The sequence below is a fragment of the Aphelocoma coerulescens genome, chromosome 1, assembly GCF_041296385.1.
Source record: "Aphelocoma coerulescens isolate FSJ_1873_10779 chromosome 1, UR_Acoe_1.0, whole genome shotgun sequence".
Lineage (NCBI taxonomy): Eukaryota > Metazoa > Chordata > Aves > Passeriformes > Corvidae > Aphelocoma > Aphelocoma coerulescens.
The window spans coordinates 19,657,837-19,685,762 of record NC_091013.1 but is presented as its reverse complement, the minus strand read 5'-3'; the positions used below and the strand labels follow the sequence as shown (position 1 = coordinate 19,685,762).

Here is a 27,926-nt window from a genome sequence, read left to right as displayed (position 1 = left end):
ACTTGCTCTAACAAGAACAAAAAGTTCATAGTTGCTTGGCCTAGCAAGTGTAAGTAATTATTTTCTGAACTGACAAGTCATTATGAATGGGACTTCATACTTTTAACTGCAAATCTTCTCAAGTATAGATTGAATCCTAACTTTGATCTAAGGTGTCACACCACCATACTTATTTGAATTCCTACATCATATAAGGAGACTCAATTTAACCCAATTTTCACAGAGCAGGCTATCAAAATACCCTGAGGTGACAAAACAGGGTAATGCTGAAGGAACTAAAGCAAATCTTTCCAAATCAATAAAATCCTACACCAGACTTCCAAACTATCCGACAAGCGCCAAATTTGCTTAATAAGTTAGTATTCATCCTTCAAATCTTAGGCTGCAGAAAAAGAATTGTAGGTATCAGACTACCAGAGAAACAAGAAAAGAAAAGAAAAAAGAAAGTTTTGACCCAGCCATCTGCAGCATGATCCTGATCAGTTATTTATTCAGCCAAGCACATCACATAAGCACCCCCTACACTATCGCTGCACTTTTGCTCCTAGTTACCAGAGAAATTGCATTTTGGCACCTAGTTCATTGTCTGTAACAAATGACCTTTTCTATTTCAGAGATTAAAATTCTGTGATGAATATTTTTCCATCTTCCCAACAGGTGTTAGACTGCAGCAAGTCAGACATGGTGATGTCTTTCAAGCAGACCCGAGGTTCATTCACAGCAAGGCGAAGCAGCCCCTCCCATGACACAGCGCACTTCAAAGCCTCTCATAATGTGAAGTTTAGACTCAGAACCAGACATCTCTCTAATAATTCAGCATTAAAAAAAACCCAAAAAAACCAGATGAGTCATGGAAGTGTTCCTGTTCTGAAGCAGTAATGGCAGGAATAAAGATAAAGAGTGATCATGTGCATGGCTCCTTGCATTTCTAGGTCTTCATACTGGTACTTCACGAAGGGTTTTGTATTTTTTCAGTCAGATTGGAAAGTTCCCAAAGCACTGCTCACCTCTAAAATGCATGAATTGGCTTCCCTGGAAATGGCACTCAGCTGGAAAAGAAGAGTTATAAAAGTAATAATTACAACAGGGAATAAGAGAAAGAAATCCTCTGCGTTTACATTTTAAATTTATGAAGCACTTTGCTATAGTCAGAATTCATGTAGCATAAAATAATGGTGGGCAGACTGAAGAAAAGACAATTTTGACAGCCTGGTTTCCTTTAATTCTATGATTCTACCATCTTCCTTACATCTTGGTCATTCCTTCCTATCATCCATACCTTTAATCCATACTCTACTGTCCAGCATACAGAATCAGAAGCACTCTGGGCACCCTGATACTGCATTATCCTGTACATAGGGAGCAGTTCAGTTTTCCATACACTCAGACTGGCATGGTGGAAGACATGTGTTACCCAAAAGCCTAGACATTTCCAGAAAAAAATTTGCTAACAGCCAGTCATCATTCCCTGAGAAAGATGTGCTAATTAGAAAACGAGTATGTTTTTGCAACTTCTTTAAAATGTCATCTCAGGAGCTCCTTGAGTTTTCACAACGAATAAAATCTCTTCCTGCTTTTTTTCAACATGACCTTTAAATCTCCTCTTGCCTTCAGGTAGCTTTTTCTGCAGCCAAGAGCATAACATTTCCTTACATTGTTACTGATGCTCTAATTATGAGTGCAGCATTTGCCCAGGAAATAATAGGAACTCATAGATTATATTATCTAAACTAACTACTATTTCCCTTCCCACTCATTTGGAAACTATCCCAAATAAAGCCTAACACACAGTTTACAAGTTTCATGCCCACTTGGGACTACATTAACAGCAGATTTGCATGTAAGTAAATGCATCACAATTCTATGCTGTCACAGCTTTTGGTTGATGGACACTTGGAAATTTGCAGTAAACTCTGTGAAGTGCAGAAAAGTTTCTGTGCTTTTAAACCCAACCCACGATTACATAAAAATCTCCATTTCACATTTTATTCTGCCTCTTAAAGCAGAGTTTGAGCCCTCAGACTTGTGCAGAGAATTTGGGAAATATATTAATGTTTAGAAAACAAAAAACAAAAGGGTCACAGAGTATGTATTTTTTTTAATGTATCTCTATATTTTTCAAGCCATCTCATGATTTCTTAATGCTCCAGATTGGACAGTTTGGCTGCAAAGGAATTTTACAGAAGTTTAAAAGAGGTATGGCAAGCTATGAGAAGGCTGTAAATACATGCATAGCTTTCTCTCTATCAAAGCATGATTTGCAGATCTCCGGAATAAAAAGGCAGCTGGAAAGCAAAACACTTCAAGGGATGGTTAACTGTAGAATTAATTTGCTGTTGGTTTGGTCATTTGTGAATCTTCCAGATATGTTCCCACAGTAGAGAGAGGAACCAAATTAAGAATTTCTGTTATTTATAGTGCTCCAATAGAGGAGCAGTTCTAGCGTACTACATCTGGAAATGAATATTTGTATACTGAATAAGTTTTGCTATGAAAATTAAACTACGCAAAACTCTAAGCACAGATTGTGTACCTTCTAAAAATACAAGCAGAAATACACAAAACTGCAGCACTGATAATAAATTTTAGAAGCCCCAACATCCACAAGAAATTACACACTTCATTATCAGACTGTGGTTCTACATACATTTATGTCTAAACATATCCTTACTCACACCATACTAAACAAGGCATATCCATTCAGGATATGAAGTCGCAACAGTTCAATAGTAATAGCTATCTTCACAGAATTCAGATTATTTTTCACTATGATAAAAAAAAAGTACAGGGAAACTGAGATTATGTCAGTGCTTTACAGACCATTACAAAAAGCAAAAAAGAAGAAAGGCAGAGTTCCCATCTCTCTGGTTCTGCAAAACCATGTAGAAAAAAACCCTCAAATGATGTGCAAAGTAAGTTCACTGAGGAATTATTTTGGATTGACACTAGTATCACATTTCCTTCTGATATTCTATAGTCTACTATATTTAACCACAATCAATATTTATATTGCCTAACTTTGACACACATCAGGTAACATGCCATGGCTCTGGCATTATACTCAGTGTAGGCAGTTTCCACTTCTTAGGATAACAATTCAGTCAGATGTAATATTAAGTAAGATTTTAAGACAGCAGATGGCATCACTTAGTTATTTTTAACTGTTGCACACTGACCATTTACTGTGTATCATAATCCATTTCTGAATATTAGTAAATGGAGCTTATGAGCAGCACAGAAATGGGACATTAAAAAAAAAAATACTGTTTTACCTATCTGGTTGCCTTGATCTGTACTGAATGTCCTGCAGGCATTTTAAGAGTGCAGCATTTCCCACAGCTGTAGCTGCCCTTCTTTGGATTCACCAGATACTTCTGAGCCCCCAGATGAAGGCATTCTTTTCCTCCCTAGATCAGCAAGAGCAATGGCAGGCTTTCAGCAACCTGTCAGCCGTGACTACAGCTTAGTGGGATTTATAGACTTTTCCTTGTTTGTTTCTACTGGGATCAGAGCTACATCACACCATCAGGCATAGAATCACAAAATGTTTCAAACCATTATTAAAGAAGTTGCCCATTCAACAAATCAGAGTTGACAAAAATGGTGAATGCCAGAAAGGCTCCTCATGCCCATCGAGCATCACACAGGAAACAACAGCCAGGATGAAAACAGACCTGGCTCTAAACTTTGAGAGGGACTGCAAAACCAGATCTGCTACTCCATATTCCTTTTATAATTTCTTTCTCAGTGTTCCTTGTATAATATCTATCATATTGTCGGATGATGTAAAAAAGGCAGAAAGATGCATTTCCTTTGTCAATTCAGATGATACGCAGATTTTAAAAGGTAAACTTTAAAAACAGAGGTGTCCATACACAGGTTCAAGCTGCCTGGGAAAAGGGGAATTCAGAGATGACAATGTACCAAGTCATTCTGCTGAATCTTTTCAGAATAATAAAAAACATGTTCTACGCAGGGTATTAAGAAAGTGCCTGTCACAGTAGTTAGTAGGTGTTACAGTCAGAGTGTGTGATCAAAGAGGTGTATTTTTCCATGTACCACTCAGTCAGAATGCAGGAATGCACTGTGGGGAACGTGAGCTTACAATGCCACCAGGGAACAGTCAGCTGGACCACCTTCATCAGGCTCATGGCAAGACTTGTAAGTTCAAGGATGGTGGCCCATAGTGCAGACCTGGTGCAGAGGTGGCCCTATGCTGGTTCATTCCTGGTAAAGCCATTGGAATCTGTCTCCTCCTGAGCCACACGCTATTCCAGAGTACAACAGAGGGTCCCTTGAAACCTTGCATGAAAGAGTTGCATGGGAAATGGGGAATAAACCATACAGAGAAGGGAAAAAATAAGGTCAGGGTACAGGAGAAACACTCTCCTCCTCACCCACATGTACACAGCTCTGCTTTTCTTTACCCACTCTAACTTCTTCTCTGGTCTCACCTTTTTAAAAATCTGTATTCAGAGAGCCATGCTGTACATACTGTCTGAACTTGGAGATGGCAGTCTTACAGAATATTCAGCAATTCTCTGCAGGGCTCCCAAGAGTATCCTTACTTGCTGGCTAAGTGCAAATGCCCACCAGAATTCATGCTGAGTATTTAGTGTGCATTTTATAGCATCCAGAAGCTTGACCTGAGCATCTTCTGTTGGTAGCAATAGATTTTTAATTAATAACGAGTCATGAAAACCAACAGGGCAAAGGAACTTATGTGGAAGCTGTAGATTTCTTCAGAAAAGAAAAAAATACTGCAGAAAATACTGAAAACAAACATTAGAAGTAATGAAGAGGTTATAAAATAATTTCATTTTCTGTCTTCATAAAGCTCTGTTTTCTCCCCTAGCGTTCAGATCAGCATTGCACTTCCAAATCATTCATCCTTTCTGCTCCAAGCCTATGGCAGAAATAAGCCTTTTCAGTCACTCAGAGAATGTCATTATACTTCTGGAAAGCAAACACAGCTCCAAAAGCTGTGGAGGAACAGAGGGGGAAGGAAGGGAAAGTATCAATCTCTGCTACAATTAATTATTCAAATCTTACTTTTTTTAATGGAAGTCCCTTTCTAAAGTGTTGTTAGTGTGTGCATTAGACAACATTTTGTTTCCCCATGGGTTAATTTCTTTTCCAACCTGCTAGCAATACAGACTGTAGAATGCAGAATCCATAGCAGAATGAATTAAACTTATACATCCAACAAAAGTGTGAATCCAAACTAACAGCACTATTACTAATGTCACAGTAATTGACATTGATACTCACTGTAGCCATATGCTTTCTGCCGAGTCGATTTTGAAACACCAGTCCAAAAGGTAGTAGACAGAAGATAGAAGAATAAATTCCTAGAGGTCACCAAATAGTCAGTAATGTTATTTGTAATGAGCATCACAACCATAACAACAAGAATTATCTGACACAGTTGTTTATAGCAGCAGGGGTTAGCCTCAAGTGATTCTTCCCTGTCCTGTCTTAGGGCTGCAGCTCCACAAAACACGATACAGACACAGAAGCCAAAATCCACAAGAAACAAGCTCAAGAGGTCTGTCCTCAGCATCAGAAGTGATGTCAGGTAGACTTCAAATTTTATCTGAAGCATACTCATTGAAGTATCAGACCATATTTTAACATTACTTAGAGGTCTAAAATTACACATAGAGGTCTCACAGGGCTAAGCCAGAAGGGAGTCAGTTGCCTAAGACCTGTTCCAATCAGCAGCTATTAACTTGGTTTAAACACTGTAAAATGCCACTGAGGACTTCCAGGACATTTATGTGCCTAGGCATTTCCAAATATCTGATCTCTAGGTACAGGCAAAGTGTAGCCCTTTAAAATTCCACAATATGGAAGCCATTCTGTCCTATTTGATGAATTTTGTGGTAACTGAATCTCACAATCACCTATGTATTGTATTCTTTATGCAGAGGCACACATACAGAAACAGAGGAAAAGCATTTTCTAAAATCACAGGGAAAGCTCTGTAGACATGCCTGTATTATTTTAAAGCCAGCTACAGCAAGCTTTTGAGCTAATCTGTGTAAATGAAACATTATATTCTCCCCAGGAGAATTTATTTATTTATTTACCTCTGACAGGAAAAAGCAGACTCCAGAGCACCAACAATTCCTACCATGAACCCCTAAAGGATTCAGGTCATGATTTGACTTCCTGCACCTTCAGAATTACTTCCAAATCTTCCTTCCCCTTTTTTCCTAGACTAAATTCTGAATTTAAATAAGCAGCAAGAACGTTTCTCAAGTGTATAACAATCTACTTACACCTTTATCCCAAATCCCAGGTGTCTTAGTTGGTTTGCAGACACTTGTGCAGCAAATGCCAAAGGGACTGGCTATCTCCTCAGCTCCTTTAACAGAGTGCAATTCTGAAAATATGAAAAATTATCTCCTCCTTTCTGTCTTCTACAGTGCTTTTGAACTGGTGGTGGGAGGAGCAGAAAGTCTCCCTATCTTGCAATGTGAGAAAAAGCCCATCATAAGTGACTCACCAACATTAATCACATATATACCAGATTGAAAGGCACTCAGAACATGAAGTCTGAATCCCAGGCTCAGTTAAGCAAATGAGAAACAAATTGCTTGGTACCATCATATTCTTTTAACTCTGTATCTGTACAGTTTTGCATGATGAAGCTGATGAATATAAATTTATTGTTTCTAGCACTGAACTTATACAGAGAAGTGATGCTGAATATTTTGGAAGAACAAGCAGCTGAGTAGCATGCTACTTCCTATGTCTTGAAATGAATAAGCACCAGTGTAAAGATTTTCTCATGTAAAACATTCACATTACTCACCACCTGGTCTGTGCATTAAAATCAATATCCTTATAGCTTAACCAAGCAGATGAAGATCAGAATCTTAAATAATCAAATCACACTGCAGCTTGAGATATTTCATCTTCTGTTTGCTTCTCATGGAGAGTATTGTGAGTTTTTATTCACTAAGACAAAATCCAAGTATAAAAATCCAGAGTGTACTGCTTAGATTCAAGACAACAGCTAAATATTGGGGGTGAGTAGATTTGAAGAAAATAAGAAAAATAGTAAGAAAAAGTCCTACTGCCTCCAAAAGGAAGCTTAAGAATGAGAGGATTTCTTTTCTTATTTAAAAAAAAAAATACAACTAAGCCATGTTTGGAAATATATACATGCTACTTGAATCTACAAAGCAGGGAATTTTCCTATTCACACGATGTATGTCATACTGCTCTACATTCTTCATAAACTGGACTCAGGCTCTTTGCCTTTCTGGTATTTTTAACTCTATGTGATACCAACTATCCAGCTCCCATAGCACTATTCCCAGAATTACATATGAAGAATATTCTACTAGCCATAAAAAACAACAATATAATTACAAAAAGTAAACTACACTCCTCCTGTTTTTCAAGGAAGTATTCCAATGCCCAGAACTAGATTACAGTCTGCCACAGTCCTGTAAATTCAGGATAAATCAAGTGCTGCTCTAACATTACCTTGGCATAAAAGAAATCAAGACCTCACTGCAATATAGTGCTTGAGCTACTACCAAGTTAACAATTTCTATTGGCATTTAATTACAGTACATTACCTGAAGCTAAGGCACAGCTTTAGCACGAGCAGGGCTGCTCTGAGCAAGACACTTGTTCTATTCAGATCAACACTTACCTGACAATTAGGTTTAATATATAGCAATGCGTGACACACAAAACCAGGCAAGGATATAAATTTAGCTCATCACTGATTGCTAGAGAATGTTCAACCCAAACATTATAACTGTAACTGTAAATAATAACAATACTTACGTAAATCCTACCTATGTTTTGCAAACGTAAGAACAAAATGGTCAGATTTTCTTCTGGGTAGATGTACTTAAAAGAGTCCTGGTTAAAAACCTGCGTTCTGATATATTTTAGACATTTATACTCCCCTAGAGAAAATGCTTGCATGACTTCAGAGCTTCAGTCTGTTCTAGTTCATCACACAACAGAAGAACGTGCTGCTTTGGACAGATCATGTCTTGCTTCTGGTATTCCCTCTCCCAAATCTTGACAGGGAGCAAGACCCCCAGAAAGAGCAAAGTGATAATCTCACTCTCTGTGACATGGGAGTATGGCTTTTTGTATAAATATGCAGCTTCAGACTTAGGTCACAACCACTCACTTTGAGAGGCTCTCTGAGGTATATTGACCCTGTGCCCTCATCCTTTGAAAAAAATCAGTGACTTGACTTTGCCATCCAAAACCTGAGGTACCCTGAAACACTACTCACTTCTGAGACACTTGGGTCTGCTTGTACATTATTCAAGGAAACAAAAATCCAGAAAGTAGAATCCTAAACTGGCCATGATGCCACATTTAAAGGGGTCCCTAGTAATGTCAGTAAACTAAGTTAGCCAGTGAGAAAAGAGTTAAATGGGACCTGGCAGGGTGGAATATCTACAGAACCCAGCATAGACCCAAAACCATCTCTCTCTCTGTTGTGAATGCACAGGAAGACAACTTTGCCCTAAAGGAAGCTCACATTAGTCTTTCAGTAAATGTTAGCTGGAGCAGGACCACACTCATTTGTTCTGCTTTCACACCTTGTTTAGGGAAGCTTTTCTAATGTCTTAGCTGGCAAAAGTGATAGACAGATGGAAAGCCTTTCCACAAGGGCTAAAGAGTGCCAGGCTCTGTTTCGTGAACAGAGAAGTTCACAACTTCTCACAAAGATCCTGAAGGTTTATCTTACAGACTCAGTCACAACTTTGTAAAGCAAGAGAGACAGAGATGTTCTAAGTTTTGGTGACTGGGCTTTTTCACAGTATTTTGACATGTTTGAAAAAAACAAGCATTCCATAGAAAGGGTTAGAGACATCCTAAGATGCAAATGTCCCTGAAGAATAACTCCACATCCTCTGGGTAAAGATTTTAAATAATAAGTAAACACTGGTGATAAAGTGATCCAAAATGCTACTGATGGTCCCAATGCTGTTATTGTAGTTTGATGTGCAAACGCGCGCAAGATCTTGAAAAATCATATTAATAATGTACAAAAGTTCAGTCTAAGGACTATCACTTTGGTTGTTACATAAGATCCTATGAAGAGAAAAGCAGAAGGTGGTAAGCCTTTGTTTCTTGGTAGATCTTGAGAACATAAAAAATGACTGCTTGATTTTACTTTAAAAATTAACATCTCTGCTCTCTTTTCTGCACTGTTAGAAATAACTGAGAATAATACCTCACACTGTTTGAGAGTTGTGACCAGTAAGAACAAATCAACCATGATCAGCTTGCAAACTATGTTTATAACAATATATACAGGTTATTGAATCCAGAGCAGCAGAGGGGACCAATCCATATTCCTGTGAAGTACCCAGCTCAAAAATCACTCCAATTTACATGTGAGAAAACCAAAACAAAAGGTTTGTGCCACATGCCTAACAGGGACTGTACATAGGTGTTTAAATTTAGACCAGGGAAACTGCCCAGGTTTCCACAGCCCTCCTGGTACAACCAGCAAAATGTCAGTCTGCTCTCCATACCTCAGCCCCACCACACCACACTAACATCCACACAGCAGCGACTGAAAAGGCAGAAAGTACAGGAGGTGGTTTCCCAGAGGTACATGTAAAAGGCCACACGCTTACAGGACAAAGAGATGACCACAGTTTTCATTCAAAAATATGGAAATAGGCTCTTCTGCAAAAAAAAAAAAAAGAGCTTCATCGCCAGAACACTAAGCAGATATGGGAATATATTTCTGAAAAAAACCAAAAAACCAAAAACAAACTAAGAAAAGGGTGAAGGGAAAAAAAAAACCATCAAATCCTCAAATCAAACCCAAAAATCAGACATGACCACCAGTAGGGAATAAAAAAATCAAATGAAACCAACATAATCAACCAGGCAAACACAAACAAACAGATTCCTGATTTTAGGCTATTCTCTAACCTAGTGGCTTGCAGCTTTCCCAAGAAACTGGAGTTGGAACCTCCCTACAGGCCACACTGGAGAACAGTGAACCCACATTTTCTGGTCCTGTGCAGCCCTGTCTGGCACGCTGGCAGGTCTGTGATATGGCACCTGCTTCATCCTTTCCACTGCACAGGGAGCTTACACACGCACTCAAGGCTGTAGTTTCCCCTCCAGAAAAAGCCAAGCGTTTCACAAGTGTGTTACAACTTTGCAGCTTGACACTTCCCTCCCTCTTTTAACTCAGCCCCAAGGAAACTGCTGAAGGTCAGCATGAAACCATTTGCACAGGCAGGAATAGAAGTCCAGCACCAGTCTCAGATGTGGACCGCACCCTGCTACTCACTGCCCAAGTATGAGCGCATCGGTCAAGATCTAGGGCTTAATCCTTTCTCTTCTCCAGATGCTTTACAGCAACTGTTGTCAGACAGGCTGGAACTCAGTGTGAAGAGTGCTAAATTTCAAGTACATTTCTGTGCTCGTATGACTCTGATTCGTCTTTCTTGTCTGTTTAGAAACATACTGAAGTAACATACACCATAAATAAAACCTTCGGAAAAGGCCTCAGCAAGATGCTCACAAAGTCTTCTTCAATGTGTCTCCTCTCCAGTTTAACCTGACATGTTGGCTTGTTATTAATCTGTGTGATGCTTCAGATATTTTCAGTAAGTCTTACTGAGATAAATTTTCCTCCCATTTAGACTAAATTTGAGTTTTCATCCATGTTATCTGAACTTTTTCACTGATCAGAGAACAAGTTCTAAACTGACAATACACTGATGTGGGGAAAGTAGAAAGGGGCTGATCTGAATGTGGAAAATCAGAAATTGCAAGGCTATCTAAGTAGAGAATGCTCGTGAAATTTGAGTCTCCAAGCCAAGGAGAAGCTTTTATCTTTTACACTTCTAATTAATTTCTAGCCCTGTTAAGTACACCAAAATACACAGTTGCCTTTGTTTCTACCTAATGACGATACAAGAGTCCCAGAAAATTTTGTTGGCAAATAGGAATAATGACCAATCTTGACTGTGGTATAACAAGAAAGGAACAAAAGAAGGATCATGAAAAATTGTAGAAGTAAGCAGTAATTATCCAAAGGGAAAAATTCAAGGGAAGTTAATGAGTAGCCAATATGGGACTGAGCAGGAAATCAACAGTGTCAAAAACCTATGGAAAAAAAGCAGCAAATGCAAACAAGGAGAACACAGAATGAAAAAGCAGCAAATGTAAACAAGGAGAACACAGAATGAAATAGGGTGTTGTCAACAGGCAAAGAAAAATTCAGGGCATTAGGAAATGAGGAGAATTGAAATGACCAGTCAGATGCAGGAAGGTGAGAAAGAAAAAAAGGCCAAAAGAGTCACAAATAGTTTCAAAAAATAATGCACTATTGAAAAAAAAAAAATGATGTGATATACAAATTTTGGCAGCCTGTCAAATTTTAATTATCTTTTCAATTACTACTCATGTCTTCTCATTGACTGAATGAGAAGACAGACTTTCACAAGCTTCAATGTTACCTTTTTTCCACTTCTATTACCTCCTCATGACACTGGAGACCCAAACCCCATTAACAACAAGAATGGGACATTTGCTACGAGATAATCTCTGTCCCTTAACACTACAAGAAACCCCAAGTAAACATTTATCCTAAATGAAGAAAGGCAGAAATTTCAGTTACATCAGTGGAATAGGATTTCATACGTCTTTGTGACAATAAACCTCTCTGAGAAAGCAACCTATCTAAAATGGAAATTATGTTTAATTTTTTTTTAGTCTTAATTGGAATAATAACTTGTCCAACCATATGAGCATCAAAGAGAAACACAGCTGACGAGCATCAGCAGGCACACATGACGCCCAGCAGTGGTACCTGAACATGACCATACTAAGTTACATATATGCTCACCCAAAGCATCTCCATTTCTTCCTAACTGTTCTCCAGACTGATTTCCTTTTAATCAAATAAGAGACATAAAGACACTGTTGGGCCCAAAGCCAGTTTTATCATTTCCAGGTCACCTTTTATCCCTCCTCTGTGGGTAGCAGCATTGGGACACAGTGAAGGCAAGGGAGCAAAGTCAGGGATTTTCCCAGCACTCTTGAAAGGAATAGCAGCGCTTCATGCAGGACAAAGCCGACACGGTTAGTGCTGGAACTAATGCCTGGCCCAAAGTATAAAGAGAGATACCTGGAGCTTTGCTCCTGCTCCTTTAGGGATAGTACACAGAACATGTTGTTATTTACAAACTACAGAGAAAAAGCCAATTGAATTCTTTTCACTTAAGATGGCTTTCAACAACATGTGCTAAATCTTAAAATTATATAAATTAAGGTGCATTTGCCATGGGAACATTAACTCATTTTTGTACTACTGCTTTTCCTGAAATTACTTTAACAGACAGTTTATTCATTTAAGATAAAGCTTTAAGTCTCTTTGTTCAAATTCAATGGGAACACTTATGCAGTACATGTCACAATGAAATAAATGTGCATTAAAATTTGGCCTCTGATAAGATTCAATATATAGACAGTAGTGCTTACTCTGAAGCAACCTGGGAAGACATCCTTTATCTCATATTTTAGTTTTAGTATTTAAGACTAATGCTTTCAATAATCCTTAATGCCTAATTAAGAAAGATGACAGCAAGAGTAAGCTCTGTTAGAGAATCCAATATAAATATAAATGTCATTTCAGAACATCTGTTGTTATAGATTAGGTATAATTAATATTATGTTGAAAATGGAAAAAAACTGAATTAAACTGATACTGTACATCTAGGGAACCCTGATAAAGTAAAAACTGTTCACAGCTCTATGCTCACAGCTCAAAGATTAATCACTACACTCTAAAATAAGCTAAATCTGAAAGAGAACACACATGGACCTCTGTGCTCATGGTCACTAAAATGCAAGGATAAATTTTACAGAATTTACAGAACAAAACTGGGTTTGCATTTGTACTAAAAGAAATGTTCAGAGTACCTGAAATTTTGCTGGAACTGAAAGAAAAGTTGAAAGGCAAACAAACTTCCATTTCTGCAATGGAGAAGACAGCAGTGAGAAAATTAATCTGGTGTATTAATCTTAGCATTCCTCACAAGTGACTCAGGCCTGCAGAAGAAAACATTCCCACTATTGGGTTAGAAAACGTCATGTTTCCCACACAGAAGGAAGGAAAAAAGCCTGAGCAGGGCTGGTTTTACTACTCTCACCCTGATTAATTTGCTTGCAGACCCTTCTGCTGGTCAGAGTTCCAAACTTTTAAGGAAAACAGTTGCCATTTACCAACAAAAAAATTGAACTAGTCCTCATGTGTAGAATAAGCTTGAGTCAGAGCACTTCTAAACAATTATTTAGCTATTTATAATTTATTATAATAGTCCTTGGTAAAAGCATTTTAGAACCACAATCAGTAGCAAAACAGAAGATAGACTGATAAATTCTGTGGCAATGTGGGTTTACACACTTAAGAGCTATAAATACATACTTTGCATGGTGATAAGCACAAAGAAGAGCCCAATAAGCAGTGAAGAGTAGGAAACACCCTTGGTGACCTGGAGGAGTGAGAGAGGTCAGAAAGCCACCAGCAGCACCTGAACCCCCACCATTTCTCACATCTGAGCCAAACGTCTCTTTTTAAAAGTGAAATCCCAGTTCTGTTGGGAGCACTGCAGTTCTCACATGCCTCTGTAAAAGCCAGCGTTGTTACCAACAGGGGAAAAAATACATGGGCAAAAAGGACAGCTGCTGGCGATGCTTCACTAGTAAACCCTCCATGCTTGCAAGCAGAAACCTCCTGCTGGGCAGTACAGGACAAAGGGGAGCTACAAGCGGCTGCTTCCACACCACTATGGAGCAGCAGATGCGCCTGTCCCAGCTTCCATCACCTCAGAGCAGGAGTGACTGTGCTCAGCAGCCAGGAGAGCCTTGTGCCACAGCAGCCCGGAGAGCCTTGTGCCACAGCAGCCCTAGGCCTGCTCGGCCTCCTCAGGACATGGGTGCCCATATGGAAACTGCAGCACATCCAAGAGGGAGCAGGAGGCCAGTCACACCACAGCCGGGGGCTGGCACCCACATCCTGCAGGACTCAAGGGAGACTCCGCTGGATTTGAAGAAATGATTGGCAGGACACAGCTGAGCACTGAAAACTAATTTACTTTCTCCATAAAAAATATGGGACAGTGAGGCAGGAGACTCAATAATGACTCCTGTAGAACCAGGTAAAAAAACACCAAAGCTTAACCACTTGCAAAACAAGAAGGAATCAATATGAAACAACTAAACTACACAGAACACTTATACAGATTTCTATTAATCTTAAAAGCATTTCCCATACAGTTACTCAGCTGAGCTTCTGATTTGTTTTGTATTAGTGTGACATGAAAGTTGAATTTTGAATTATTTTTCTCTATTATTATGTATACACGTGAGAACCATTTACAATTCAGGAACAATTTTTTACTGTGTCCCTGAAAGAAAATTATCAGTTTGGACTGAATAGTTTTTCTGTACCAGATTAGGTCTTTCAGTAATTGCTCTTTCACAACACAATATTTGAAAAAGGACTAAGATTATTGAAAATAATTGTATTGGCAAGGAAGGAAGGCAAATTTTTAAGGGCAAATATTTCAAGTTTTTAAAGTCAAGTCCTCCTATTATGAATTGTATTTCCAACTTTCTGCTACTTTATTATATTCTACCAGACAGAAATGTTGTAGAAAGACATAAATCTGCTTTAAATGTTTTCCCTCTCTCTCTCTATAAATATATATCTTGCATGTTAGGTCAGTTGCTCCACTTTGCAGCTCAGATGAAAATTTATAATTAAAACACAGAGGTAAAATACATTTGAAGAATGCCACCATAAAAAATATGCACTTCTTTGCTCTTTCAAAGAGACTCAAGGAGTTTCTCCATTTGTCACACAATGGTAGGTGACGTAAGACAAAAGGATGGAATGAAAGTTATTAACAGATTGTTCCCATCTCTCTTCTGTATCTCACTGTGGTTTATAATATCCTTAGTCATGTTTGGGTTATGTGTTGTTAGAGGGGTTTTCTTTCTGGTTGCTGTTGAGTTTGGCACAAACAAAGCGTCTCCAAGCCATGACCTATTAGAAACTTCTACACAAAAAAAAATAAAATAAAAGCTTATTACTAGCTAGGTGTTCATTTTAATCTGTCAACAGGTTACAAAGAAAAGAAGATTAAAGTAGATAGCACAAAGAATTATAATATACCAACTACATTTGACTGATGAGTTTCCAAGTGGATTTTAAAAATTAACACTTTCACAAAATGTGTATATTGCAGACTTTGTATTACATATGTGAAAACAAGACTATGGCAGTTAATTCAAGACAGAATACGACACAGAAAGGTTGTATGTTCTTAAAACACTTATGAAATTCAACAACTTCCTTCCCCTCCTGTCACCAGGTGCTTAACAATTTCACCAGAAAGGAGCACCAAGTAGATATCCACACATACTCATTTTTTCATCCACCCATAGCCCACTAACTATTGTAATCTGCATACATGCTAACATTATTTACTGATGTAAGGTGTATAAGCACCTTTCATACATATACAGACACTGATGTGAAGTTGGGGAAGAATTATAAAAAAAACTTCATAAAGAAATCTCCTAATTTCATCAGTGTCTGACAGCTTCACTAAAAGACTTCACTGGAAAGATACAACCCAGCACAAGAATCTCAAACTTTGTTAACCTTAACCCAGCAGGGCAGAAACTGGAGATCTTTGTCTCATTTGGAGTGACTGCCATTCTAATGCTTCAGAGCATCTCAGCCATATCACAAAGGCATCTCTCACAGGCAGCATCTACAAAAACAGTAATAAATCCAGCTGTTGGTCCCTAATAAATGAAATAAGAACAATGCCAGACATTTTCAGAATCAACAGAAAGACAGGGAAACTTAAACCACTGAGAAGTGAAATAACATCCCACAAAAAAGTCAGTAAAAGAAAAGAACACCCAATTTCTACTGACATATTAGATCGGCCCCAGGATGGGAGAATCCACCTCAAAGAAGTCAAACATACCAGGTTAGGACAACTATAATTTATCATAATGCCATTATTCTCTATAAAAAAATAAACTCTGAGATTTCTTTGACCCCGATTTTACACAGTGAATTGGAATGCTTAGAATTGTAAATGTTAAAGAAACAATCTTTATATAAGTCCAGATTTTAAAATGCAAACTTTTTAAAAGAGCTCCTCAGGTATTATTTCACACTATCAGTTTGGTTAGCAAGATACTGAAAGCTTAAGAGTAGAAACAGTCTGCTAAAGTCAGTGGGTCTACACACACCAAGTTCAGTCACGCAGGATTTTTTCTTTAATGCTGATGCTCCAGAACCAGCCAGGACACTGCTTTCATGGTAGATAAAGTTTAAAAATATAATCCACATCCTTCAGCACTGAAGTCAGCCATTATTAACTTCTTTCATTCAATAAAGACTGACTTCTTGATCTACAAAATCTCCTGGTCACCTAGCAAAACATGACCTATTTGCTCCATTGCTGATTATTATTAGGGATCTCTCTCAGGAGTCATTTGACGTGCCCCTCACTGATATTGTCCCTTTCCCTATAATATTTGTTCTTTTAATCCATCTCATCTACCTGGATGAGCTCTGCATTCTCCTTTCCCCATTTCTTCCTCCTAAGAGTTCTTGACTCTCTTCAGTGTGTCTTCCTCTTCACTTGTTTTTATGTCCATACTATAGCCTAGAAATGCACTAAGAGAAAAGGACAATTACTTTGAAAATAGCATGAATCCCACTAGTATGCTGCTTCCCCTGCTTCTACCCTTCTTACTCAAACAACATTCATTAGCAGTTGTCTGATTTCTTCTTAGCATGGAACACAGGCAGATCAGGCAGCTGCTGCAGCAATGCCACTGGGTGAACTCTGTGGTAAGATTGCAGTGGAGAAGACTGTGCTCATATGGCAACTCCACAATGAAAGTGAACTACATCACTCTTTAGTGACAAAGGGGCATGCCACTTTCTGGGTACCACTGAGTAAGAGTGATCCACCTGTAATGGACAGAAACTTCTTAATATGGATATGCAACAAACTAACATTTATCTTGATGTAACTTCCTTACATTTCCAAAACGTAAATAATTCAGGAGAGTTGGTTTAAGTCTTGCTGTCACATAAGGTACCTTCAGAGTATACATATTGTACCACTAGTAGCTGCTTTACACAGTCAGAGAAATGTAAAGGAATGTTACTGCAAGTAACAACTGACTCTTTTGTATTACATGTAAAGAAAAATGCATCAGAACATATCCATATGATAAAAAAAAAAAATCTGAGGGGCCATCAAACCTCTCTAAAAAGCTTTGTTTCTGTTATTTATTTAAACCTTGCACAAACTTTGTGGGGTTTTCTAATGAAGGAGACTAAAACTTAAATATTCTAATTTCATAAATAATGCAATAGAACTTCATTGTAGGTATACTTCGGAGCAACTAAGAATGTTTAATAACTTTTTCCTAAGATTCTCCCACAACCTGACATTTCAAAAGTTGTACAGTACATCAACAAAAATAATGCACTGATGGGAATATCCTGACAAAAGTAATGAAATCTGCCACACTTAATTTTCTTAAAAAAAAAAAAAAAAAGACCTAAAAGAACATTTAACTACAAAACTATAATTTATTTTCTAATATGTCTCTTCATATGTGCTAACTAGCTCCTGTATCTTTCTGCTAAGAAAGTATAAGACAACTTGGCAAATAAATGTTAAAAAAACAAACTTTAGAAAGGTCTCCAGATGTTCAACCCTGCAAAGGTCTGAGCACCTGAACGTGAGAGGTTCCCCAGATGCTTAATGCTTAACAAGTACTTTCCATATCTCTCAAGACCAAGCCTAAAAGAGCTTTTTATTTCTTGGTGCCAACTCATTTAATACAAATCTATCTCCTTCATGAAGTGTTTTCTGGGAAATGTGAGCAGTGTCCTATTACAGCTGGGGATGGGGTCCGAGGCTGTGACCCAGGGAGAGGTGACCAGTCCGGGGAGATGGTCCCGAAAGGAATCGCCTTCCCGAGGCCCGGTGTCTTCCCTCAGCTGCTGGCAGAGGGGCCCTTGCAGAGGCTGTCAGCTCTTTAGTGATTATCAGCTCGTGATTCCAGCTCAGCTCTGCAGGGCAGCCTCCAGGCCAAGCCAGACCAGAGAGAGACGAGAGGCTCGTGTGGCTGGTTCCACACAGAGGTGGCTTTACTGTTGGTCCCCTCCGGCCAAGGGGGGAGCCAGTGATGGGAGCCCTCTCCCAAGGGGCCCAAGGGAGCTTGCCTTTATAGGGATACAGGGGATCAGTAGGGGACCAATGGATTACAGAGGGTCTGGGACAGACCAATGGGTTACAGAAAGATCTGCATAGTGTCTCCCAAAGGATTGTGGGTCTGCCTTTCCTCACCATGACCAAGAAGTGGCTGCCTTTCCAGGGAGTCCTGCTGGGAGATTGCTCAATCTCCTTATCTCAGCAGACGTTCCTCCAGGGCAGTGGCTGGGCATACCCCACAGTGTCCTGTCTTTGAATAAATCTTTACATTTTCAAGCCTTGGAGTTCTCGGTAACATTTTAGCCATATACATCTACAGCTTACTTTGCATGAATTGATGTGACTTTCCCATAAAAGTTGGCTTTAACATTGTAAATAACTGACAAGCGTTAAATAAACTCTTTGGAAACTGAAGCTCAGGATGAGATGAAGGCTCCCTGCAGGCACCCCACCTGTCAGCAAGAAGACAGAGGCCACTGCAGCTGCTCGTCCCCACCCCTCCAAAGCTAACTGGGACATTCCAAGGCAGTGGCTCTTGTAAATATTTTGAATGTTGCATTCACAAGGAGCATAACTGGGTGTCATAGGTTAGCATAGCTCCAAGTGCATCACTGAGATGGAAGTTACTCTGAGAAGATGTAGGTTTTACAAGAGGTAATGCTTTCTGCTTCCCTGCTCATGAAAAATCCTGGGTTAGCATATAGCCAAATTTTCACAGGCTTTCATCCATTTTTCAAGTTACAGAGCAACATACACATCCTAAAACTCAGGCAGAAAACAAAATATTTACAACCCCTTCTGACATTTGCCCTTACACACCATTGTCTGCCATTTTCCTTGACTTTCCACCTGTTCTTTCCACCCTAAACCCATTCACCAGTACATCAGCCCTTTCACCTCCACTCGTGTGGTGCCATCCCATGGTGGTATCCATGTGGAAACTCACTGTGCCGTGGCTCCCTACACACTTCCATTTCTACAGCTCTGGCAAGGAGAGAAGGTAAGATCGGGGGCCTGAAGGGAACCATCGAGAACTGGTTTAGAAGATGATTGAGCAATACACATTTCCAGCACAGCTGCTCTGTGCATGCATACAGCAGGTCCAGGGAGATAACACATTCAAGGAAGACAGAGTCTCCTCTGGCAGGGGAGGCTGTCTGGAGGAGGAATTACAGGGCAAAGACAGGACTCTTCCTTGGCACTGGGCCTCTGCCAAGACGAGGCAATGGGATGAAAGGACTTGACCTCTGAAACTTGCCTGAAGATTAAATGAGCTTCTTCACATGGTGTACGAATGTAACTGTTTTGATTGTGGTTCACTTTCCTACGAGACTGTAATAAGAGGTTTTCTCTCAGCATAAAAAAATTACATCAACAGCCCAAGGCGTCGTGGGACAGCATGCACATATTTCCTCCATGAGCACCTCCTCTGTGTGACATTGCACCACCCCTTCATCTTAGCAGGGAGGAACAACCTTCCTCACCCACAGCCAGAGCAGGCCACCACAGGCAAATCCCTGCTGGACACCATCATGCTACTCAGTCAAGACAATATACAAAGAGACATTACATGCAAAAATTTAGTATGACAAAGATCCTTCGATGACTTTTGTAAATGACCAAATCTCCTCATTCTCTACCCTGACAGTCACCAGTGACATCTTCTCAAAGTCTAATGTGAAGATGACAAAGGGCTGGGTTCAAACACCTTTATCAAAGAAAATATAGATGCATGAGGAGAGTTGTTTTTCAGCTTCTAAGAATATTTTAAGTAACAGAGTTAAAAGCAGATACAAAAATACCAGTTGACAGAAGACATAATACTACCTGAAGGACAAGTAACAATTATCTTATATGACAACAGATGCTGGACTTCACCCAAGGTGACACAGCACAAGCAGAGAGCATTTCCCCTTTTCAGCACCCCATCTCAAACCTTACAGTTAGTTACACTAACAAAAATTTATAGTGCCATCAAACACTCCACAAGGGGCCTCTGTTATGCAAAGTTCCCACCTCAAAAACGTCTCAGCAAGAAGCTACTCCTCATTTGTACCATGACAGGTGACACGCAAGTACAGCAGCATACACCTGGCTGTTTACCACACATAAAGCACATGCTGGCTGCTGCCCCTCAAAGGCCCCATGTCGTACTTCTCAGTATTACCAGCAGAGGCAATTCCTAAAGCAGAATCTGGTAAAAATCTGAAAGAAGTAGCTTCTAGCATCTGGATGATTTAACTGATGTATGCTAGAACAGTCTTTCTTTCATGTAGTCATACACTGAGCCTGGTCCTGTTATAAATACACCCAGCGTAAGAATAATCACATATACTGCCAGGATTCTGTGTACATGGCAATCAGCCTTGGTCACCCTGAGTGAAACACTCAAAGAACTGAAGGGGGAAAAAAAGAAAAGAAAGTCTGTTGTAAAGACAGAGTATTGTGTCATTTGTATTATTCATTTCATTCCACTGATGAAGAGTTTCTCTGATAAACTAGGGAACACAGCCACAACCTTCAGACAGCAGCTTTCCAAAAGGAACAGATCTAGCAACCTTCTCATTTTAAATTCCAAGAGAACACTGGTACTGCAACAAATCAATCTCTGTATGCTTCCAAATATCCAGTGGGATATTTGTGTTTAACAACATAACAACACATTAATGCCTCCCAAACATTAACAGTGTGACAGTGCTAGTTACTGGTAGTCAAACAGAAACTCACTCTTTCACAGCTAGAAGGTATGATTAAGTCCTAGCTGCTAAGAATTAAAGAACAGATCAGGTTAATGTCTAGAAGGGATGATATATGCAGAGTTCTCCCTCATGAACTGAAGACAGCTTTTTGAAAGACTTTCTGCAGGTTCAATGAACACTAAGCAACAGAAGTGAGCTAAGTGAGTACTTGAGCTTCTAAGGCTGCTGCCTCAGTATGAAGAGCATTTCCGTACTCTACACAGAGGGGTCTTGCACACAGACAGAGCTGGCAAGAGCTGCAAGGGGCTCCATGAAGCTAAGGTGCCAGAGGGCTGTAAAAGTAAAGTGGAAAGTGAGCTACTCAAAAACCTAGTATTTTAACACTAAGGAGAAATGTGAAGCTGGCTTATCAGAAACAGCTGCTCTTCACATACAGGACAGCAATGGGGAAAACTATTCAATGAGAGCAGAAACCTTTTAAAGGCAGCAGGAATGAAACTATTCTACTCCAACACATCCTTACCTCACTTTACATATCCACATACGATCAGGACTCGCACACACGTATTTATTTCAGTCTAGATCTTGTAGGGACTCCTCTGTGGAGTGCTGAGAAGTATTAGCAGTTCAGTCCAAAACTTTGTGCACATCACGTAAGATGAATACTGCTCAGCTTGAGTAGAAATAGCCACTGTTAGAAAAGGAGTCTCCTCAATCATTAATCATTTCTGCATCAGCACATATAGTCCAGGCACATTCCTTGTTTTGGCGCACCTCTGAGAGCATGCATTTACAGTCCGGAGGAAGTCTACAAAGAGATGACAAATCATCTCACACAGTAAAACAGAAATATTTGGCTAACTGACTGGTACCGAGAAGCATCCAAAACAACAAAAAAGTTCTCCCTTTTCTGCTAAAAAGCTCAGCACTCTGCTCCTTCTTCCCCCTTTCCTTCCACTGAGTGAAGATGGTTGGTCCAGCTGGTTTTATCTCAGTGACTTGCAACAGCTGTGCTCTTCTTCAATACAGGTACATGGGACTCATCACAACAGTCTGTGCCTAAAAGACACTACCAGTCTTCCACTGGACTTTACTATCAGTGCAAATACTTTTAACTCTCATTTCAAAGTCCACCTGATTTTTCAACCAAACTGTTCTTTTTCCAGAAGTTACTGAATATTTATAATTGTTTGTATATAGACTCAGGCATTTATCTTCTCTATTTCTTACCTAGTTGCTATTCTGTAAGACTGCCTACTGAAGAATAGCCAAAGCCAAGTTTAATTCTTCACTGTTCTGGTGAACATTTGGAGCAAACCAAGTAACTGCTTTCGAGTTTTAACCCTCCTAATTCAGGGCAACATGCATTTTTCAGGATGACACCACTATGAGCCTAAAAGTAATAAATCCTTCTAAATGCTGTACATCTTTGAGATATAAAATATCCATTGGCAGCAAATCCAGGGGAGGGGGGAAAATGTTTTATGTAGGCTTTTCATACTCATTTAAGTATTTTGGCTTCAAATACAGTTGTAACATTAGGTACTTTCATCACTGACACAAGGTTATACAATTTAAAAAAAAGAAAAAAATGTTACTTTTACATCATACTTCCTCTTCAAACTGGGCTTCAAAGCCTCAGTACTTTTGAGTGTTCACTTAATAAAGCAATCAATTCTTTCATGTATTGGCATTATACAGATAGTAAGCTTTCCTTACTTAAAGGAAGAAAACTGGAAAACCAGATTATCATTCTGACAGTCTTCTGCATCCAAAAAGATAGAATTGCATCCTTGCATCTGACAAAAGTATTTAATGCCTTTATAAAAGCACTGTGGTGTAAAGTTACAATGTTAGAGGTCTTTTATTTCCTTGCTTTTGTTTCAAAATATTATTCCTCTTTGATAAAGTTTTTGCAAGATGTCTTAAGTCCACATGCTGGATTTCTTGGCCCTGAACCACGCATAAAGCTTTCCAGATTCCTTAATTTTTCATAGACATGAAAACACAAGGAAGGGTGAGCTGCAATCCAGCATAACTCAAATAGGTAGCTAAGAGTAGTGACAGGTACTATGTCTGCTGAATATTACAAAGTTCTGTTGGTTTGCAAGCTTTTTCCTTAATGTCAGTAAAAGATCCACACTAAAAAGAAAGAAGCCTTGCATCCACAAACCACTCAGGGAAAGTGGGTATGTAAAAACCACGGAACTACACTGGCTTTAGAAGACAAGCCCATTTCTCCCAGATACTAGCTCACATTTTTGTGTAAGATAAGACACGAAGCTACCCGCAACAGAGAAAGCTCAATGCGGAACCAAGCTCGTGTATTCTCGTCCACACTGTGTGAACAAACAAAGCACATGGTATTGATTCCATGCCCAGGACCATGCTCCCTAGCAGATCACTGCAGTCATGTCCAGCTGCCACCATAAGGGTCCCAAGCCAGCTGCAGATATCAAATGCTGCATGAATTGATGGGCATGCAGATTGCCTCTGCTGCCTGTAGCACAGAGCAGGCACGCTGCACAAAGGTACACAAACCTCATGACAAGGTCACCTCTCAGGCCCACATCACATCTGACCTGCCAGACCTCTAGGGACACTCGGGTGCAAAGCAAGAACTGCTCAGCATATGAGCCAAATATAGCAGGGCCACCGGGCTAAAAACAAAGTTGTGAAAGAGGCCCTGGTTCTGAACTTGAGCCAACAACGTGCCCTCACAGCAAAGAAGGCCATCAGCTTCCTAAGCTGCATAAGCTGCATTAGACAAAGTGTCACCAGCAGGTCAAGGGAAAGGATCCTTCCCCTCTGCTCAGCATGGCTGAAACACACTTGGAATGTGGGATCCAGTTCTGGGCTCCCCAATACAAGAGAGACAAGGACTTACTGGAGCAAGCTGTCCAGCAAAGGGCCACAAAGATGATTAAGGAATGGGAGCATCTCTCATGGGGAGAGATGAGAAAGCTGGAGAAGAGATGTCTTAGAAGGGTCTTATCAAGCTGTAGAAATACCTGAAGGGGGAAGGCGTACAGTCACAGGACAAGAGACAGTGGGCACAGGCTGAAATTCCACTTAAACATAGGAAGAAACTTCTACAATTAGGGTGGTCAAACACTGGCATGGATGCCCATACAGGCTGTGTAGTCAGTCTCTGCCTCTGAAGATGCCCAAAATAAAACTGAACAGAGGCCTGAGCAAACTGCTGTAGCTGACCCTGATCTGAGCAAAGCATTGGACTAGATGATCTCCAGATGAACCCTTCCAATCTTAACTATTCTATAATTCTGTAAAAAATAAAGAGAAAGTATATTACCACTTGTAAAACTAGTAAGAATGCACAGAAAGAAATACAGGGTTTTTAAGCTGAAAGCGTCATTCATTGAAGTTTTATCAGTAGACTCAAGTGAGTTACTACTTTCATTCTTCACTCTTCACAGAGAAAGGAAAAACTGTTTTAACTCCATAAAATTTCTTCTGTCAGATAAACAGAAACTTTTACCAACAGCAGTTTACCAACCAGCTGAGAAAATAAGTGGCAAAATAATACTTAAAAAACACAAATTAGTATATTATGCTATTTTCCCCAAGGCTTCACTGCCAGTCTTAAAATTTAAAAGTTATTAACATGCTAATTAGTACATGCTGAAATAAAAAGTACCTGTTGTGATAAATAATTACACCCCAGAGAATATTGAAATTTATGAAAACGATGATAGCACATGTTTTTTCATTAGGCAGCACATGAAAGCGTGCTGGCCACACGCTTATATTCCATCCGCATGCACCCAGTGAAAATCATTGCCAAAAGCAAGAGTTCTTCTTGAGAGAACAAACAAAAAAAAAAAGGCAAGAAAGAACATAATAAAAACATTTGTCTGAGTAATTCATTACCAAATTACAAGAAACTAATAAGCTAATAACCTTTTTTAAAGAAATCCATCTCACTTAGATTTTATTTTACTATTTCATGCCAATGATGAGACTGACTCAAATAATTTACATTCAAATGTGACTGTGAAGTTGCCCAAGACTGTGTGTCTAGGGAAGAAATCCAAGGAAACAGTCTGGTCTCTTACTGCAAACCAAAGAAAGCAATTCTTAAAATAAAAACTGACATTTTCTAAAGTCACAAAACAATAAAGTCAGACTATTTCTTCCTTTGAGGAGTTTTTGTTCGCCTCACTGCCTTAAAATTCCTTCATAGGGGAATAGTATCTTCCATTTGAACTCAAGGCTCCATTCAAAACCCACAAATCCTGGCATCCCTCTGATGCTGACACTCAGTGAGGAACAGTGCTCCCCTGACCAAGTCTCCTGCCTTGCCTTCTTGCCAGGATGCTTTTTCACAAAAGCTCTGTCCCAACTCAGCATCTCCTGAGCACATTTTCCCACAAAAAGGAACACAAATGTGCAGGACTAGCTAAATGCATACTCTGTGACAAATGGGACATGTGACTTTCACTGATGTCACAACAGCATCACCTGTAGAAGTGGACTCAATGTTAAGGAGAAGACAACATGAAAAGGTGGCACGAGTCTTTGTGCCTTCGACCAGCCTAGTGTTCCTTACAAACAGAGGTAAATGAACCTGTCATGTTAACAAGTACTTATCCACAACTGGATTTAGCTGCATCCTGTACTGGCATGGCATCCTAACATTTATTGGAAATAAAAATACTGAGGACTACTATAAAGTAGGAAAGGTTGTTCTGCCCTCTGTGTCATGATGATTACAAATGAAGACAATGTCCAGTTAAAGACTATTTAAAGTCTGGTAATAAAGCCATTTCCAGAGGTAAAATAGACAGACCCTTGGGAATGCTTAGGCTGTGCTGGAGTGTCTGACATACCAGCAGTATCTGGGGGGGGAAGAAACAGTGAGAGAAGAAACAACTCCCATTCATGTTAAAAGGATTAGGATCAGCGTCTTGCAGACAGAGGTATTCCACAAGCCACACAGAAATCAAGTATGTTTTAAAAGTTCTACATATAATAAAAGCAATGCCAAAAATTTTTTCAGGATAGACTTCACTGCACTACATTTATTCCCAGCCAGATCACACTCACAGCCTGTTGCCCATACTAGAGAGCACCTTGGCTAAGCCAAGGCCATTCCAGAGAGGTTTCACAGATCAGAAGATGCATTAAGGGATTTGATTTACAGGAATTATTTTAACATTTTGCTAATCTAAGTGATATTGCATTAAACGCATTCTAATACCCAAATTAATACAGTTTAGAATAGGAAAAAGTAAAGATTGCTCTGTCAGCTTGCAAAGTCAAGTACCTTCTGACCATCAACCCAATATACATTTCATAATAAAACCACACACTGGAGAGGGCATTAAATGTTAAATGTAGTGAATGTAAGTGTAGTGAAGCACAGTGCCTGGTGGGAGGAAAGTTAGGTGGAGTGTGCAACTTAATCACAACCACTTCATGTGGGAAAAGCTGGAAATGTAAGGCACATAGGAAAGAACTAAGTTGTCCCAAAGCAGCAATCCCATTTCTCACTTTGAACAAAGGCTCACAGGATTTGCCTTCTACATAATAACTGTAACCTAAGGAAGCACAAAATCTAAAAACCCTCCTTCGCTGCAGTCTTTAGTAACTCATGGAAGCCAATTACTGAGGGCTTGTAAAACTCTTCAGATGTTTCTTTGATACCCTAGCTCAGCTAGGTTTGTACAACAGGCACAAACCACACACTCCCCAACCGCTTGAAACAATTTGAAGGTAAAGAAGCCAAGACGTGCATCAAACCTCGAGCTAACTTTTATGGAGCTCTGCACTTCTGCTGCTGTTTCTGGTTTCCATTTTATTCCAGCACTTCTCCTATTATTTAATGATTTACATAGCACCTATATCCATAGCTATCAGCCATCCTTCCCATATAGCCTTACAAGGACTTGTTTAGATTTGCAGGGGAAGGGGGAGGGGAGTAAAGGGGGTTCCTTCTAGCTGCACTATGTCAAGGTTGTTGGAAGCCAGCAAATCCTGGCCTCCTGACCCATTTTTAAATAGCAAATTATCAAAACAGTCCTCACGCTGTTTCTCACTAAAATCAATTTTATGATTCTCCTCGTAGTGAGAGATAGAAATCTGCGTTTTGGTGACAAACAGAATGAGAAGCATTCTGTAACTTTCACTTTAAAAGGATGCAAGAATCACTGGCTCCTTACAAACTTGACATACTCAGCACACACACACACAAATTTAAACAAGTCCTTTTAAGGCTGCATAGCTTCTGTCTTAAAAAAAAAAAAAACAACAACAAAAAAAAAACAAAAACCAACCCTCACATATTTGCTGGACTGGGTTGCTAGCGCTTCCCAGGGTTCTTCTCCATCCCTTTACAAAAATCAAACTGTGCCCTGTCCCCAGACACATGGGGACAAACCCACCATCTCATTCCTCACCGGTGGGGAAGGGATGGCCGAGTGACATTTCTGCTGCTTGGCAGAAACCTTAGAATAAATTATAAAAAATAATTTAAAATTACAGTACAAATGGAAAAAAAAAAAACAAAAACAGGAAAGTGGGGAAAAATGGAATTGGATTAAATCACTGAAACTACAAGCTATTTTTCTGCCCCAGTGAAACTAAAGCTCAGTCTTCATTTTCCTAATGCACTTGATTACCGATCTTTGCTGGCTTCAGTTCTGCATTTCCTGCCTTTGTGATATTAACGTACTTTAAAGCCCAGAAGACCAATTGGTACATAGGATCTGTCCCCATCATAAATACATTCCATAATAAAAAATTCTAGAGATGAAAATATCTCCTAACTCTTTCAGTTTTTATGTCCTCCAGCACGTTTTGTCTCCATGGATACTCAAGGCTCTACTTTTTATTTATTCTGTGTGGAAATTTGCGCCTTTGAACAGATACATACAACACTAATGGTCCTTACACACAAAAACCACCACAAATTCCTCCA

At 39.5% G+C, this 27,926-nt stretch overlaps 1 protein-coding gene across 6 annotated transcripts in view; it reads right to left on the bottom strand.

Moving 5' to 3' along the window:
* ARHGAP6 (Rho GTPase activating protein 6) overlaps positions 1-27,926 on the bottom strand; it is a 320,115-nt gene that overhangs the window by 114,144 nt on the left and 178,045 nt on the right. For 2 of the 6 annotated variants that reach the window (XM_069003628.1, XM_069003639.1), the window contains exon 2: positions 1,008-1,049. The exons of 2 other annotated variants lie outside the window; for them this stretch is intronic. In XM_069003628.1, coding sequence (XP_068859729.1) covers positions 1,008-1,049 — 42 coding nt within the window. Of the gene's footprint in view, positions 1-1,007; positions 1,050-21,509; positions 21,928-27,926 lie in introns of those variants that run through there. 2 more of the 6 variants (XM_069003668.1, XM_069003654.1) reach the window with 2 other exon arrangements.